The 12,715-nt window shown below is 42.5% G+C and overlaps 1 protein-coding gene across 8 annotated transcripts in view; it reads left to right on the top strand.

Annotated features, from left to right (window-relative positions):
* The window catches only part of dmd (dystrophin), a 2,562,635-nt gene that overhangs the window by 1,304,803 nt on the left and 1,245,117 nt on the right, over nt 1–12,715 (top strand). For all 8 annotated transcript variants that reach the window (XM_086007360.1, XM_086007362.1, XM_086007361.1 and 5 more), the window contains one exon: nt 8,002–8,199. In XM_086007360.1, coding sequence (XP_085863486.1) covers nt 8,002–8,199 — 198 coding nt within the window. The remainder of the gene's footprint in view (nt 1–8,001; nt 8,200–12,715) is intronic.

A 12,715-nucleotide genomic window follows, 5' to 3' on the forward strand; every position in this document is an offset into this window, starting at 1 on the left:
TGAAAATGTGTCATGAATGACATCATCAGAGCCGCACCATTTCATAGGGCCGGGTACCACGCAATAGGCGCCATTAATGGAAAATCAATCTCGGGAATGGAATGGGGGGTGGGGTCGCGACCCACCATGGCGACCACCCGCACCCGACTCGCCCAGGTGCAGAAAATTCCCGCCATTGTCTTCAGCCCTGCCACAAAGTTGGTACCGTAGCCACTTGCTGCCCACTGTTTAAGGCTGATCCAGACTGTTGCCAGCCTTGGTGCCCTATTCAACCCCAAAATGAGCTTCCAATCGTATAGCTTTCTCATCACAAAGACTGCCTACTTGCCTTTTTTCCTTTGCTCTGCAAACTTAAATTTTGACTTAAATTAGACTAAATTAAATGGAGTAGACTTTTACATGATGAGCTTTCCAATGAGCCATTAATTGAAGACCTCCTCTCCCCTCTTGGGTGGACATAAAGGAGCCCATGGCACTCTTTGAAGAAGGGCAGGGGAGTTCTCACAGTGTTCTGGATAACATTTAGCCCTCAACCATCACCACCAAAAACAGGATATCCGATTATATTGTGGGACCTTGCTGTGCGCAGATTGGCTGCCGCGTTTGCTTACATTACAACAGTAACTGTATTTAATTTACTGTGAAATGTTTTGAGACGCCCTGAGGTTGTGAAAGATGCTACATAAAAGCAAGATTTTCTTTACTTCCACCACCATATTACAGGCCTCTGTACTACCTCAGCTCATCTACTTCTGAAACCCTCATCTATGCCTTCAGACTTTATTATTCCAGCTGTCTCTTGGCAGGCCTTCCATTCTTCATCCTCCATAAACTTCAGCTCACTCCAAAGTCTGCTGCCCATTTCCTGTCCCACAAAAGTCGTGATTGCCTATCACCTCTTTGCGCAATTGACTTGCACTCCATTTGACTTGCGCAATTGACTTATGCAATCGCTCCTGGACCCCAAAGTCTCGAATTTAAAATTCCCGTTCTTGTTTTCAAAGCTTTCCACGGTCTCATCACTCCCTATCTCTGTAACCTCCTCCATCCCTACAACTCTCCCTCCCCTAAACTCTCTGTTTCTCTGACCTCTTGTGCACCCCCTTCTCCCTTCGCTCTATCATTGGCAGCTGGCCTTTCAGTCACCTAGGTCCCATTGTCTAAAATTCCCTCCTTAAACCCCTCCACCTCTCAACTCTGATCTTCTCCTGTAAGACCCCCCTTAAGTCCCATGTCTTTGACCAAACTTTCAGTCACCTTTCCTAAACTCTCAAATTATGAATGGAGGTATTGATTTCAATTGACCTTTTGTTTTTAATGGGCTAAACAATAAAAGAATAGTACTCTGATTTCCACTGCAGGCAGCGAGTAATTGTACATGAGTATTACTAAATTTGATTACATGGAAAGTGAATTGGAGCCTTGCAGTTTTTATTTTATTACAAATGAAATTTCACCACACCATAGCTCACTTTAATTGGATAACACTGGGGTTTGCTTTCCTTGGTTTTGAAAAGAAATGGGAAGCATTCGCATTCCATTTTTTAAGTTATTGTTTATACTTGTCCTTGTGATATTCGTTGTAATAATTCTTGTCAAGTATCAACATATAAAGGGAAAAAAATTCTCTTTCAAAGGAAGATTTGTGACGCTACACTATATTTCTGTTGTGTTCATTTAAAAAGCTACAATATAATACATTTTGAGGAAAAAGTCACATACAAAAAAAACACTGGTGCAATTCCCTATGCTTTTTACAGCCACACGGGTTCTGATCTGCTGCATTGTGTACGGTTAAGGAAACGTGTGTTGGATCTAAAATCCCTTCACAGAATCATCTGACTTCTGTGCGGGCGAGGGGGGGTGGGGGGTGGCGAGGTGTAATATTTGAGCTAACATTACTAACTTTTTTTTAACAGAATTTGAAGAAAAATTACTATTTGAGAAGAAAATGAGCATTTACTTTAAATTAATGATCTTTTCCAAAATTCTTGTTTTAGCATATCTGAGTGGTATCTAAAATAGAGATTAAAGGACTAACATTTCTATTATGTACTTTTTTTTAAGTAGCCGCACTCTAAAGTAGTATAGAATGACAGATTAAGTCAATAATAAAACTTTTATCATTGATTTCTTTTCAATTTTGCTTAATCATTTAAATTTGATCCATCCCTCTCCTTTGACATCCCCGTCTCTCACCAGTTCTAATTGCAATGGAACTGCAACTCTCAAAAATGCCAGGATTATTCCTCATTAGTGGCTGCTATTTAAAGATCAGATAAAAGAATAAGAGATTCGAGAATTTTTTTAGGAATTCCCTTTATACAATTACCATCTTAATTTTGGTAGTTTGCTATTTCTTCAAATCAACTTTTATTCCAAACTATTTTTTTTTTGCTGTATTTATTTTTCATTACACAACTTCTTGCACCCTTGGAGAGGGTGCAGAGGAGATTTACTAGAATGGTACCAGAGAAGAGGGACTTCAGTTATGTGGAGAGACTAGAGAAGCTGGGATTGTTCTCCTGAGAGTAGAGAAGCTTAAGGGGAGATTTAATAGAGGTGTTCAAAATTATGAAGGGTTTTGATAGAGTAGATAGGGAGAAACTGTTCACACTAGTGGGTGGGTCGGTAACCAGAGGACACAAATTTAAGGTAATTGGCGAAAGAACCAGAGGGGAGATGAGAAGTTTTTTTTAATATGTAGTGATTTGTTATGATCGGGAATGCGCTGCCTGATAGGGTGGTGGAAGCAGATTCAATAATAACTTTCAAAAGGGAATTTGATGTATACTTGAAGGGAAAAAATTGCAGGGGAGTGAGACTAATTGGATAGCTCTTTCAAAGAGCACAGGTATGATTGGCCGAATGGCTGCCTTCCATGCTGTACGTTTCTATGATTCTTTAGCCACTTATTGTTAGGAACACACTTAATTTAGGCCTTTTGTAATGCACAATTATTATCTGTATTTTTAATGCACAGTCGATAAAATTCTCATCAAATTTGATGTACACTCCAGTGGATATCTACATTCTTTAGATAGGCTTGAGCATTGCAGCAGGTGCCAATATCATACACTCATTTCTCATTTCACTTTGTTGACTAACCTTTGTTGTTACACATCTTCAATCTTGTATCATTTTCTCTGAGTCTGGTGACCCTGCTCAAAGTGGTCAAAAAAATGTTCATCTGCTAAGCCTGGTTTTCACTGTTCAGCCAGTAATCCAAAGAAGACTATTGAGATAATGTGGATGTACTGTAGTACTAGATTTGCCCCCTATGCCCTGCACTGCTAATTATAAAAATATAGCTTAGGGAGATTAGGAAAGCCCTTTGACGTTTTGGATCTTGTACACTCTCACAGATGTCTAGCAGTCCTGCATTCCACAACAGAGGCCATGCTTCCACCTAACAAGCGCTTATGCTTTTAGTGGAATTTGCCTTGGCTAAGTGTAAGAATATGAAAGAACAACAATTCATTGAAAACACATTACTAGCCAACAGTTTAGGTCAAAAAGTCATTGAATCTAAGGACGCATGAGATTTGTTTCGTGTAATATAAACTCTGCAGAGCTAGATCTATTTTCATTCTTCAAAAAGAAACCCAATGGAGCTTTTTCAGATTGTCAGAAAATCTGTAGAAACAGTATATGAACAAAATACATATATAATGCTAATAATTTAGCGGTGCAGTAATTGTTGTAAGACTTTTTTCCTCCTCTACCCTCTTCGACTAAAAGCATTTATCCGCTCAGAGCACAGTTCCACAGGAACCTTTGCTATCTTGGCTAAGTGGCCATTATTTATGTATGAGCTTCAGCCGTGAGTATCAGAAGGCTATTTATCAGCAGGACATAATAGCTGAGCCCAATCCCGTCCTTACCTAACATCCAAGCAGTTGCATTTCCAGCAGAGGCCACAAGATAGTGATTGGAAGCAGGAATCGTTCGAACATTTTCCCCTTTCTAACCCGCATACTTCCAGCCAGCTCATGGGTTCATGGGATAATTATCAGAAGCGGAAACACTTATTTTCCCTCCCGAAACCATTGTGCTATTTGTAGTGCCCTATAGCTTCCCAAACTGGGATCATCTAACTCAGTGCAATTGGGGATTGGACCTGAACCTTTCTGGTTTGTATTGGTTCAACTACTCAGTGGAAAAACTCTTGCTGAGCCCTTGGGGGAACTCTTTGTTTTGAGATCTGTTCTTTATTCATTTTGACCACAAACAATAACACTTTCATGTGAATAGGTTTCAAGCAGTATTCATCCAATATGTGACAAAATGTTCAATTAACAACAAACACCACTGATTAAATAATGGATTTAGAATGAAAGAAAGACTTAAATTTATATAGCGCCTTTCACAACCACCGGACGTCTCAAAGCGCTTTACAGCCAATGAAGTACTTTTGAAGTGCAGTCACTGTTGTAATGTAGGAAATGCAGCAGTCAATTTGCACACAGCAAGCTCCCACAAACAGCAGTGTGATAATGACCAGATAATCTGCTTTAGTAATGTTGGTTGAGGGATAAATATTGGCCAGGACACCGGGGATAACTCCCCTGCTCTTCTTCGAAATAGTGCCAGGGGATCTTTTACATCCACCTGAGAGGGTAAACGGGGCCTCGGTTTAACGTCTCATCCGAAAGACAGCACCTCCGACAGTACAGCACTCCCTCGGTACTGTACTGAGTGTCAGCCGAGATTTTTGCGCTCCAAGGGCTCGAATTTCCCAGGGCCGTGGAGGCGGGAATGGAGGCGTGTGGGGTGTTAAAATTGCAGAATCGGGGGGCACGAACCCTTCCCGCCCCCAACCTGCCTCCATGCACGTTTCCCAGGAGGCGGGAACCCGACCTGTGCTGAGAGCCGCCTCCCCGAGGCGGGAAGGGGATTAGTGCCAATTAACTGCCTGTTAACAGGTAGTTAACGGGCAGTTTTTGGCCTAATCCCTATTTTTATCCCTGAAGTGTGGGCTTCCCGACGGCTCCGAACCACGCCAAGTTAGCGAGGTGGACTGTCGGGCTGAAGGGCTTGGAGGGTTCGAGATGTCCGGTGTTCAGGTGAGTGATGGGTGCATAAGTGCAGAGGTAAGTGTGTTTGGTGTGTGTAAAGTGTTTAAATAAGTTTTACTTACCTTTAATTACTAATGCAGGCTTCCTTCTTTCAGGTCCTGGGAGTCCCTCATCTCACCGGCACAGAAAGCAGAATGGCCGTGAGCTGTCAAAAGTTGCAGCATTCAGCTTTCTGTTCTGGAGAGATTTCTAACTGAGTCTGTGGAGAAGGACTCAAGTTAGAAGTCAGATTGTCAGTGTTTGACAGCTTCACAGAGCTGTCAAACGCTGATATTTCATCTGTCAAAAGCTCTTGACAGATGAAATGTCAATCCCTGACATCACCTGTAACTGGGCGGGCTCAACAAGGTCAATCAAGGGAAAATCGCGTGGGTTGCTCACAAATCGATGGAGGCGGGACTATAACCCAAAAAATGGGAGTCTCACCTCCATCATGTCCCCATTGACAAAATCCAGCCCCAAGACTCTGGAGTGGGACTTGAACCCACAACCTTATGACTCAGAGGCGAGGGTGCTACCAACTGAGCTACTGGTGCTCATCACTCATAAGTAGGTAGCTGTTCTCTATCAGTGGAGCTCATGATAGGGTAGCAATAAAATAGAAAATACTGGAAATACACAGCAGATCCATCCACATCTGAAAATAGGAAAGATATATTGATCTTTCAGGTAGAAGCCCTTCAACAGAACTGTTTAGATTCCTTTCAAAAGGCGCTAAATCAATACCTGTCCAGAAAAGGATTGGGGATATTAATAGATCCATATTACTTAAATGGAGATTTGGAAGAGTGCCTGGTGATTTTGGGTGAGAGGTTGTGGAGAAGAAAGTCCATGATTGAGGTCGGCATGAATGGGTTGTGAAAGTAGCAGGCTTCATGGGCTGAATGGCCATTTCTCCTTCCAGCTTTCTTATGTTCTTTCTTAAGATTTTCAGCATTGCTTATTTTTCTCCCTCTATTTCCATCCCTGCCCCATAATAGAATTGATTGCACATGAATCTGTTGGAGGAACAGTTTAATGCACCAAATGGCCTTTCCCATTTATGCTCTTTTATATTTTATGTTGACTTATTCACAAATTACAAATTATTAGAAAGTCGATTCAAATCTTCAGTTTTACATTCTAAGCATAATTTTAAATATCCTATGTACCAACAGGAAAACAAATCAAACAAAAATATTTACCCAAAACAGAACCATTTTGTAACAATAAGTAGGCATTGCTATGTATTTGATCTGTTTGAAGTACAAGATAACACCTTAATCTTTGAGCCACCTGAACATTTCATATTCTAGTGTAAGCCCTATGTAATATATCATAGAGTTAATAGTCCCTGATTTCCCTAAATGCATAACTTAACACTTGAATCATTGGATTTGTTCTTTTGTCACAATCATTGTCAATAGGATGTATTACATTGCTGAAGTAAAGTATGAGCTCTTTGAACCGATTGCTTTAGCATTGAAGGTGAAGTCTGAGAGATCTAACGGAGTGAAATTAACATAATTTTCACACAATAGGGGAGAACTGTTTGAAGCAATATTTTAACAGCAGAGAACAAATAGCCTGGTTATATTCTTGACAGGGAATATATAATTTTATTCTGTGCTATTTATTGCTGTAATTGTATTTAATTCCACTCACTATTTATTGTTCGCAAGGTTGTTTCGGCGGGGCGGGGGGGGGGGGGAAAAGTTGCATGGTATTTGAACCTTACTTTACATATTGTTTATTTTCTCTGGAGGCATGGCTGCTATTTTCACCATTAAGCTCAAAAGGTGCTTGCAGCTGTATCTGTTTAGCACATACAAGATCATGCTCAGAATGTTGTGTTCTGTTTTTAAGATGCACGAGGCTACACGGTATTTTTTCAATCTATTTTTGACATTTTTCCCAGTGAATTCCATCCTGCTTCATAACAGTCCCAATTCGTTTTCTTGTTCATGCCATTTTTTTTTATTTGAGTAGTTTTTTCTGTTAAGCCAGTTGGTTAGATTGTAAAATATGATACATCAGTGGTGTAGCTGAACAGCTAATGTCAGGACTTGCATGGTCTGGAAATCTCATTTTTTAATGTAAAATATATCAGTGCTCAGTGTTTGAATAATTCCTCGTGCTTTAACATAGATAGCTATCCAACCAAACAATTGAGGGAGGGGCGTGTAGGGACTGACTGACTGGTTAAAAGCTTTTGACTGAGCTCAGTTCAGATGGTTACTTGCTTACAAATTTAAAATGATGATTGATGCTAAGTAAACTCATCACCAATACACATTCCCATGTTATTATGGAGCCTGTTTAATTGTTTGTGAAATTGGAGAAGAAAGTACTTGGCTTACTCAGGAGTTTGCTGAGAGCAGGTAAAGTGAGATGTTACAAAAAGCTGTGTGGCACAGGCTTTGAAAAACTTTCACAAGCTGCCCTTAACTTTGCTCAGACTAAATCCTAACTATACTGCTTCATTGAAAAAATTAAAGTCTGAATTGGGCTACAAATTCTACTCCACAGAAATAGTCATTCATTTATTTCTCTCAAAATTTGGGATTTTGTATTTAACAGGAATACTCTCTTTCGCAGTAATTTCTGTAACAGGTGGAATAAAGCTATATTCATTTTAGTGCCCTTTGAGTTTACAATTCTTAATTCAATGTATGATTCTATCTTCCTAACTGTCATAACTGAAACTGACTTACATACTTTCCAATAAGAAAATTGTTCATGTGTGTAAATTTATGTTAAAGGAATCTTTGAAAGACTGTTTTAGGAAGATGAAATGCCATACTTGCTAATAGTACTTTCAGCTTCAAAAGGTCAAGTGATTTTGCAGGAATTGGAGGTTTTGCCAACCTAGGTAATGCAATTTTGTTATTTTAGCTACAATGATTTTTGTTGTTGTTGAAAACCATGTTGTATTTTCACACAGCAAAGTACTTACGAAGAGAACATTGTAACTGTGCTGACTGAAAGGATACTGCCTGAAACCTCTTATGTGCCTTCCGCCTACCTGGCAGAGATACGCCCAGCTTCACAAGCTGTGTGTGATGTGGAGGTTCTGCTCAACTCCCCAGAGCTCCAAACCAAGGACTTTGAAGATTTCTCCAAGCAGGATACTTGTTTAAAGGTAGGATATACTGGAGTGAGAGATAACTGGAGCCAAGTTAAATGAAGATTGTGCAAGTAATTAATCATAAAAGTCTAAAGTAAGAAAATACCTTGAAGCATATTTGTTAGGTGGCTGTCATGAACAAATTACTTGCTCTGCCTGTGCCCGTCTTTGACTATCTCAACCCGAGCCATCATACAAAACTTTGAAACTGTCTGATATGTCAAGCTGGGGAAGCTAATTACATAGGAACAGGAGTAGGTCCTTCGGCCCATCAAGCCTGCTTCACTCTTTTTCAAATTCATAGCAGCTCTCTTTTTATAATCACAGTTACCGGAGTTTCCTCCAATTTTCTTTAATATCCTTCTTTCTTGAAAGTGTCCCTCTTAAATACTTCAATTGATTTTGCATTTATGGTTTTCTTGGGGCAGTGCTTTTCATATTCTCAAAATACTTTATCTAAATTATTTTTTTCCTCTGGATTTGCTTATTCTGGATTCCCCTATTAGAGGGAAAGAGTCATTCCCAATTTTATTTTTCAATTTTCTTAGTTATTTTAAACACCTCATTAGATATCACCTGTCAACCTAATCATCTTCACTATCTCTAAGGAACACAATCCAGGTTTACCCAGTTGCCCATCATAACTCAGTCCCTTCATCCAGGTATACCATGAGTTATGATGACTTTCTTAAAGGCCAGTATATTCTTCCTAACATGTGGTGCACAAATCTGAACACAGTGGGGGGAAATTGTAACCCCAAAAATCAGGTGGGTTTGGGTTGGGTGGGAGGTTAAAAAAATATGAATCTCGACCCCAGCCTGCCCACTGCCGGATTTTATGGAGGCCGGCAACCAACCCGCTCCCAGGAGGTGGGGTGACAATTTAAATAGTATAATGAGGCTGTGTGCCTCATTATAATCCACGATTTCAAATTTAACTGTGGCTGGCCGGGTTTCCCAGGCCTCGGGGAAACCCGCCTGCTGAAGGGAGACGAGGACTGCTGGATGCAGGAGCTAAGTGCCTTTCCACTTAGCTGCCTGGATACAGCGTATCTGCCTCACCAACCTGCCACGATCAGACAACGCCCCCCGGCCCTTCCGATCTCACCCCCGTGGCCTCCGATCTCCCACATGGTCATCTTCCAAAATTCTATAGTTTCTGGAATAGTTCCCATGGATTGGAGGGTAGCTAATGTAACCCCACTATTCAAAAAAGGTGGTAGAGAAAAAGCGGGGAATTATAGACCGGTAAGCCTGACATCGGTAGTGGGGAAAATGCTAGAGTCCATTATTATAGAAGATGTAATAGCAGAGCACTTGGAAATCAGTGACAGGATCGGACAAAGTCAACATGGATTTACAAAAGGTAAATCGTGCTCGACTAATCTACTGGAATTTTTTGAGGATGTAACTGGTAGAATAGATAAGGGAGAACCAGTGGATGTGGTGTATTTCGACTTTCAAAAGGCTTTCGATAAGGTCCCGCATAAGAGATTGGTGTGCACAGTTAAAGCACCTGGGATTGGGGGTAAGGTACTGACTTCGATAGAGAACTGGTTGGCAGACAGGAAGCCAAGAGTTGGAATAAATGGGTCTTTTTCCGAGTGGCAGGCAGTGACTAGTGGGGTACCGCAGGGATCGGTGCTAGGGCCCCAGCTATTCACAATATATATTAATGATCTAGACGAGGGAACTAGATGTAATATCTTCAAGTTTGCAGACGACACATAGCTGGGTGGGCGTGTGTGCTGTGAGGAGGATGAGCGAGAAACTCCAGTATGATTTGGACAGGTTGGGTGATTGGGCAGATGCATGGCAGATGCAGTATAATGTGGATAAATGCGAGGTTATCCACTTTGGTGACAAAAACAGGAAGACAGATTATTATCTGAACGGCAATAGATTGGGAGAAGGGAAGTGCAACGAGACCTGGGTGTCCTTGTGCACCAGTCGCTGAAGGTAAGCATGCAGGTGCAGCAGGTGTTAAGAAGGCAAATGGTATGTTGGCCTTCATAGTAAGAGGATTCGAGTACAGGAGCAAGGATGTCTTGCTGCAGTTGTACAGGGTCTTGGTGTGACCACACCTTGAGTATTGTGTGCAGTTTTGGTCGCCTTATCTGAAGAAGGATGTTCTTGCCATGGAGGGAGTGCAGCGAAGATTCACCAGGCTGATACCTGGGATGGAAGAAACGATATAATCAGAGAGATTGAGTCGATTAGGCTTATATTCGCTAGAGTTTAGAAGAATGAGAGGGACCTCATGGAAACTTATAAACTTCTAACAGGACTAGACAGACTAGATGCAGGAAGGATGTTCCCAATGGCGGGGAGTCCAGAACCAGGGTTCACAGTCTAAGGATAAGGGGTAAGCCATTTAGGACAGAGATGAGGAGGAATTTCTTCACCCAGAGAGTGGTGAACCTGTGGAATTCTCTACCACAGAAGGCAGTAGAGGCCAGAGAGGGAAGGGAGAGAGAGAGAGAGAGAGAGAGGGAAGGAGAGAGAGAGAGAGAGAGGGAAGGAGAGAGAGAGAGGAAGGAGAGAGAGAGAGGGAAGGAGAGAGAGGAAGGAGAGAGAGAGAGAGGGAAGGAGAGAGAGAGAGAGAGAGGGAAGGAGAGAGAGAGAGAGGAGAGAGGGAAGGAGAGAGTGAGAGAGAGAGAGGGAAGGAGAGAGAGGAGAGGGAAGGAGAGAGAGAGAGAGAGAGGGAAGGAGAGAGAGAGAGAGGAGGGGAAGGAGAGAGAGAGAGAGGGAAGGAGAGAGAGAGAGAGGGAAGGAGAGAGAGAGAGGAGGAGAAGAGAGGGAGAGGAGAGAGAGAGAGAGAGAGAGAGTAGGGAAGGAGAGAGAGAGGGAAGGAGAGAGAGAAGAGAGAGAGAGGGAAGGGGAGAGAGAGAGAGAGAGGGAAGGAGAGAGAGAGAGAGAGAGGGAAGAGAGGAGAGAGAGAGAGAGGGAAGGAGAGAGAGAGAGAGAGAGGGAAGGATGAGAGAGAGAGGGAAGGAGAGAGAGAGAGGGAAGGAGAGAGAGAGAGAGAGGGAAGGAGAGAGAGAGAGAGAGGGAAGGAGAGAGAGAGGAGAGAGAGGGAAGGAGGAGAGAGACAGAGAAGGGAAGGAGAGAGAGAGAGAGAGGGAAGGAGAGAGAGACAGAGAAAGGGAAGGAGAGAGAGAGGGAAGGAGAGAGAGAGGGAAGGAGAGATGAGAGAGAGGGAAGGAGAGAGAGAGAGAGGGTTGAGAGAGAGAGAGTGGGAAGGAGAGAGAGAGAGAGAGAGGGTGAGGAGAGAGAGACAGAGAGAGAGAGGGAAGGATGAGAGAGACAGAGAGAGGGACGGAGAGACGAGACGAGAGAGGGAAGGGGAGAGAGAGAGAGAGAGGGAAGGAGAGAGAGAGAGAGAGGGAAGGAGAGAGAGAAGAGAGAGGAGGAGGAAGAGAGAGAGAGAGAGAGAGGGAAGGAGAGAGATGAGAGAGAGAGGGAAAGAGAGAGAGGAGTGATGAGAGAGTGAGAGGGAAAGAGAGAGAGAGAGAGAGGAAGGAGAGAGAGAGAGAGAGGGAAGGAGAGAGAGAGAGGAGAGAGAGAGAGAAGTGAAATCCCTGTTCTATGCGGACGACCTGGTTCTGCTGTCTCCCACAGAACAGGGATTACAGCAACAAACTAGACCTACTCGACAAATACTGCCAAAATTGGGCTCTAACAGTAAATCTAAAGAAAAACCAACATCATGATTTTTCAAAAAAGGCCCAGATGTCAGGAAAACAAATACCAGTTTACCCTCAGTGATATCACTATAGGACACACTATGAGCTACACCTACCTTGGTCTAACTATTACAGCATCAGGGAGCTTCAGCATAGCAGTGAATGCACTAAAAGAAAAAGCCCGAAGAGCCCTATATGCAATAAAAAGAAAATTCTACAACATCCAAATCCCAATCAAAATCTGGCTCAAAATATTTGACAGCATAATCCTGCCCATTGCACTGTACGGTAGTGAAGTATTGGGGCCCGCTAAATCACCAAAGCTACACTAAATGGGAAAAACATACAATAGAAGCCCTACATGCAGAATTCTGCCGAAGCATCCTTCGCACCCAAAGGAAAAACGCCAACAAATGCATGCAGAGCCGAACTAGGCAGATACCCACTGATAATTAAACATCCAAAAACGAGCACTAAACTTCCTAAATCACCTCAAATCTAGCTCCCCAGACACCCTTCATTTCAAAGCCTTTCAGACCCAAGAGCTAAACCCCAGAAAAGAGTCCCCTGAGTCAGCTGCTACGGAAACTAAGTACTCAGCCGGACCCTGACCAGCCCCAGACCAACACAGCCGCCCAAACACCAATCCGAGTGAACCAAATCATTAAAAAATGCAAAGAAACCTACCTGGAACATTGGAACAAAATAACCGAAAGCCAAAGCAGATTAGAATGTTACCGGGCCCTAAAAAGAGAATATAAACTGGCAGACTACCTCACGACCATCAGAGAACACAAAACAGAGACAGACCCTCACCAGGTACAGACTAAGCGACCACCAACTGG

The sequence above is a fragment of the Somniosus microcephalus genome, chromosome 14 (assembly GCF_052327205.1).
Source record: "Somniosus microcephalus isolate GS21.2 chromosome 14, FLI_Smic_1.0, whole genome shotgun sequence".
In the NCBI taxonomy this organism is placed as follows: domain Eukaryota; kingdom Metazoa; phylum Chordata; class Chondrichthyes; order Squaliformes; family Somniosidae; genus Somniosus; species Somniosus microcephalus.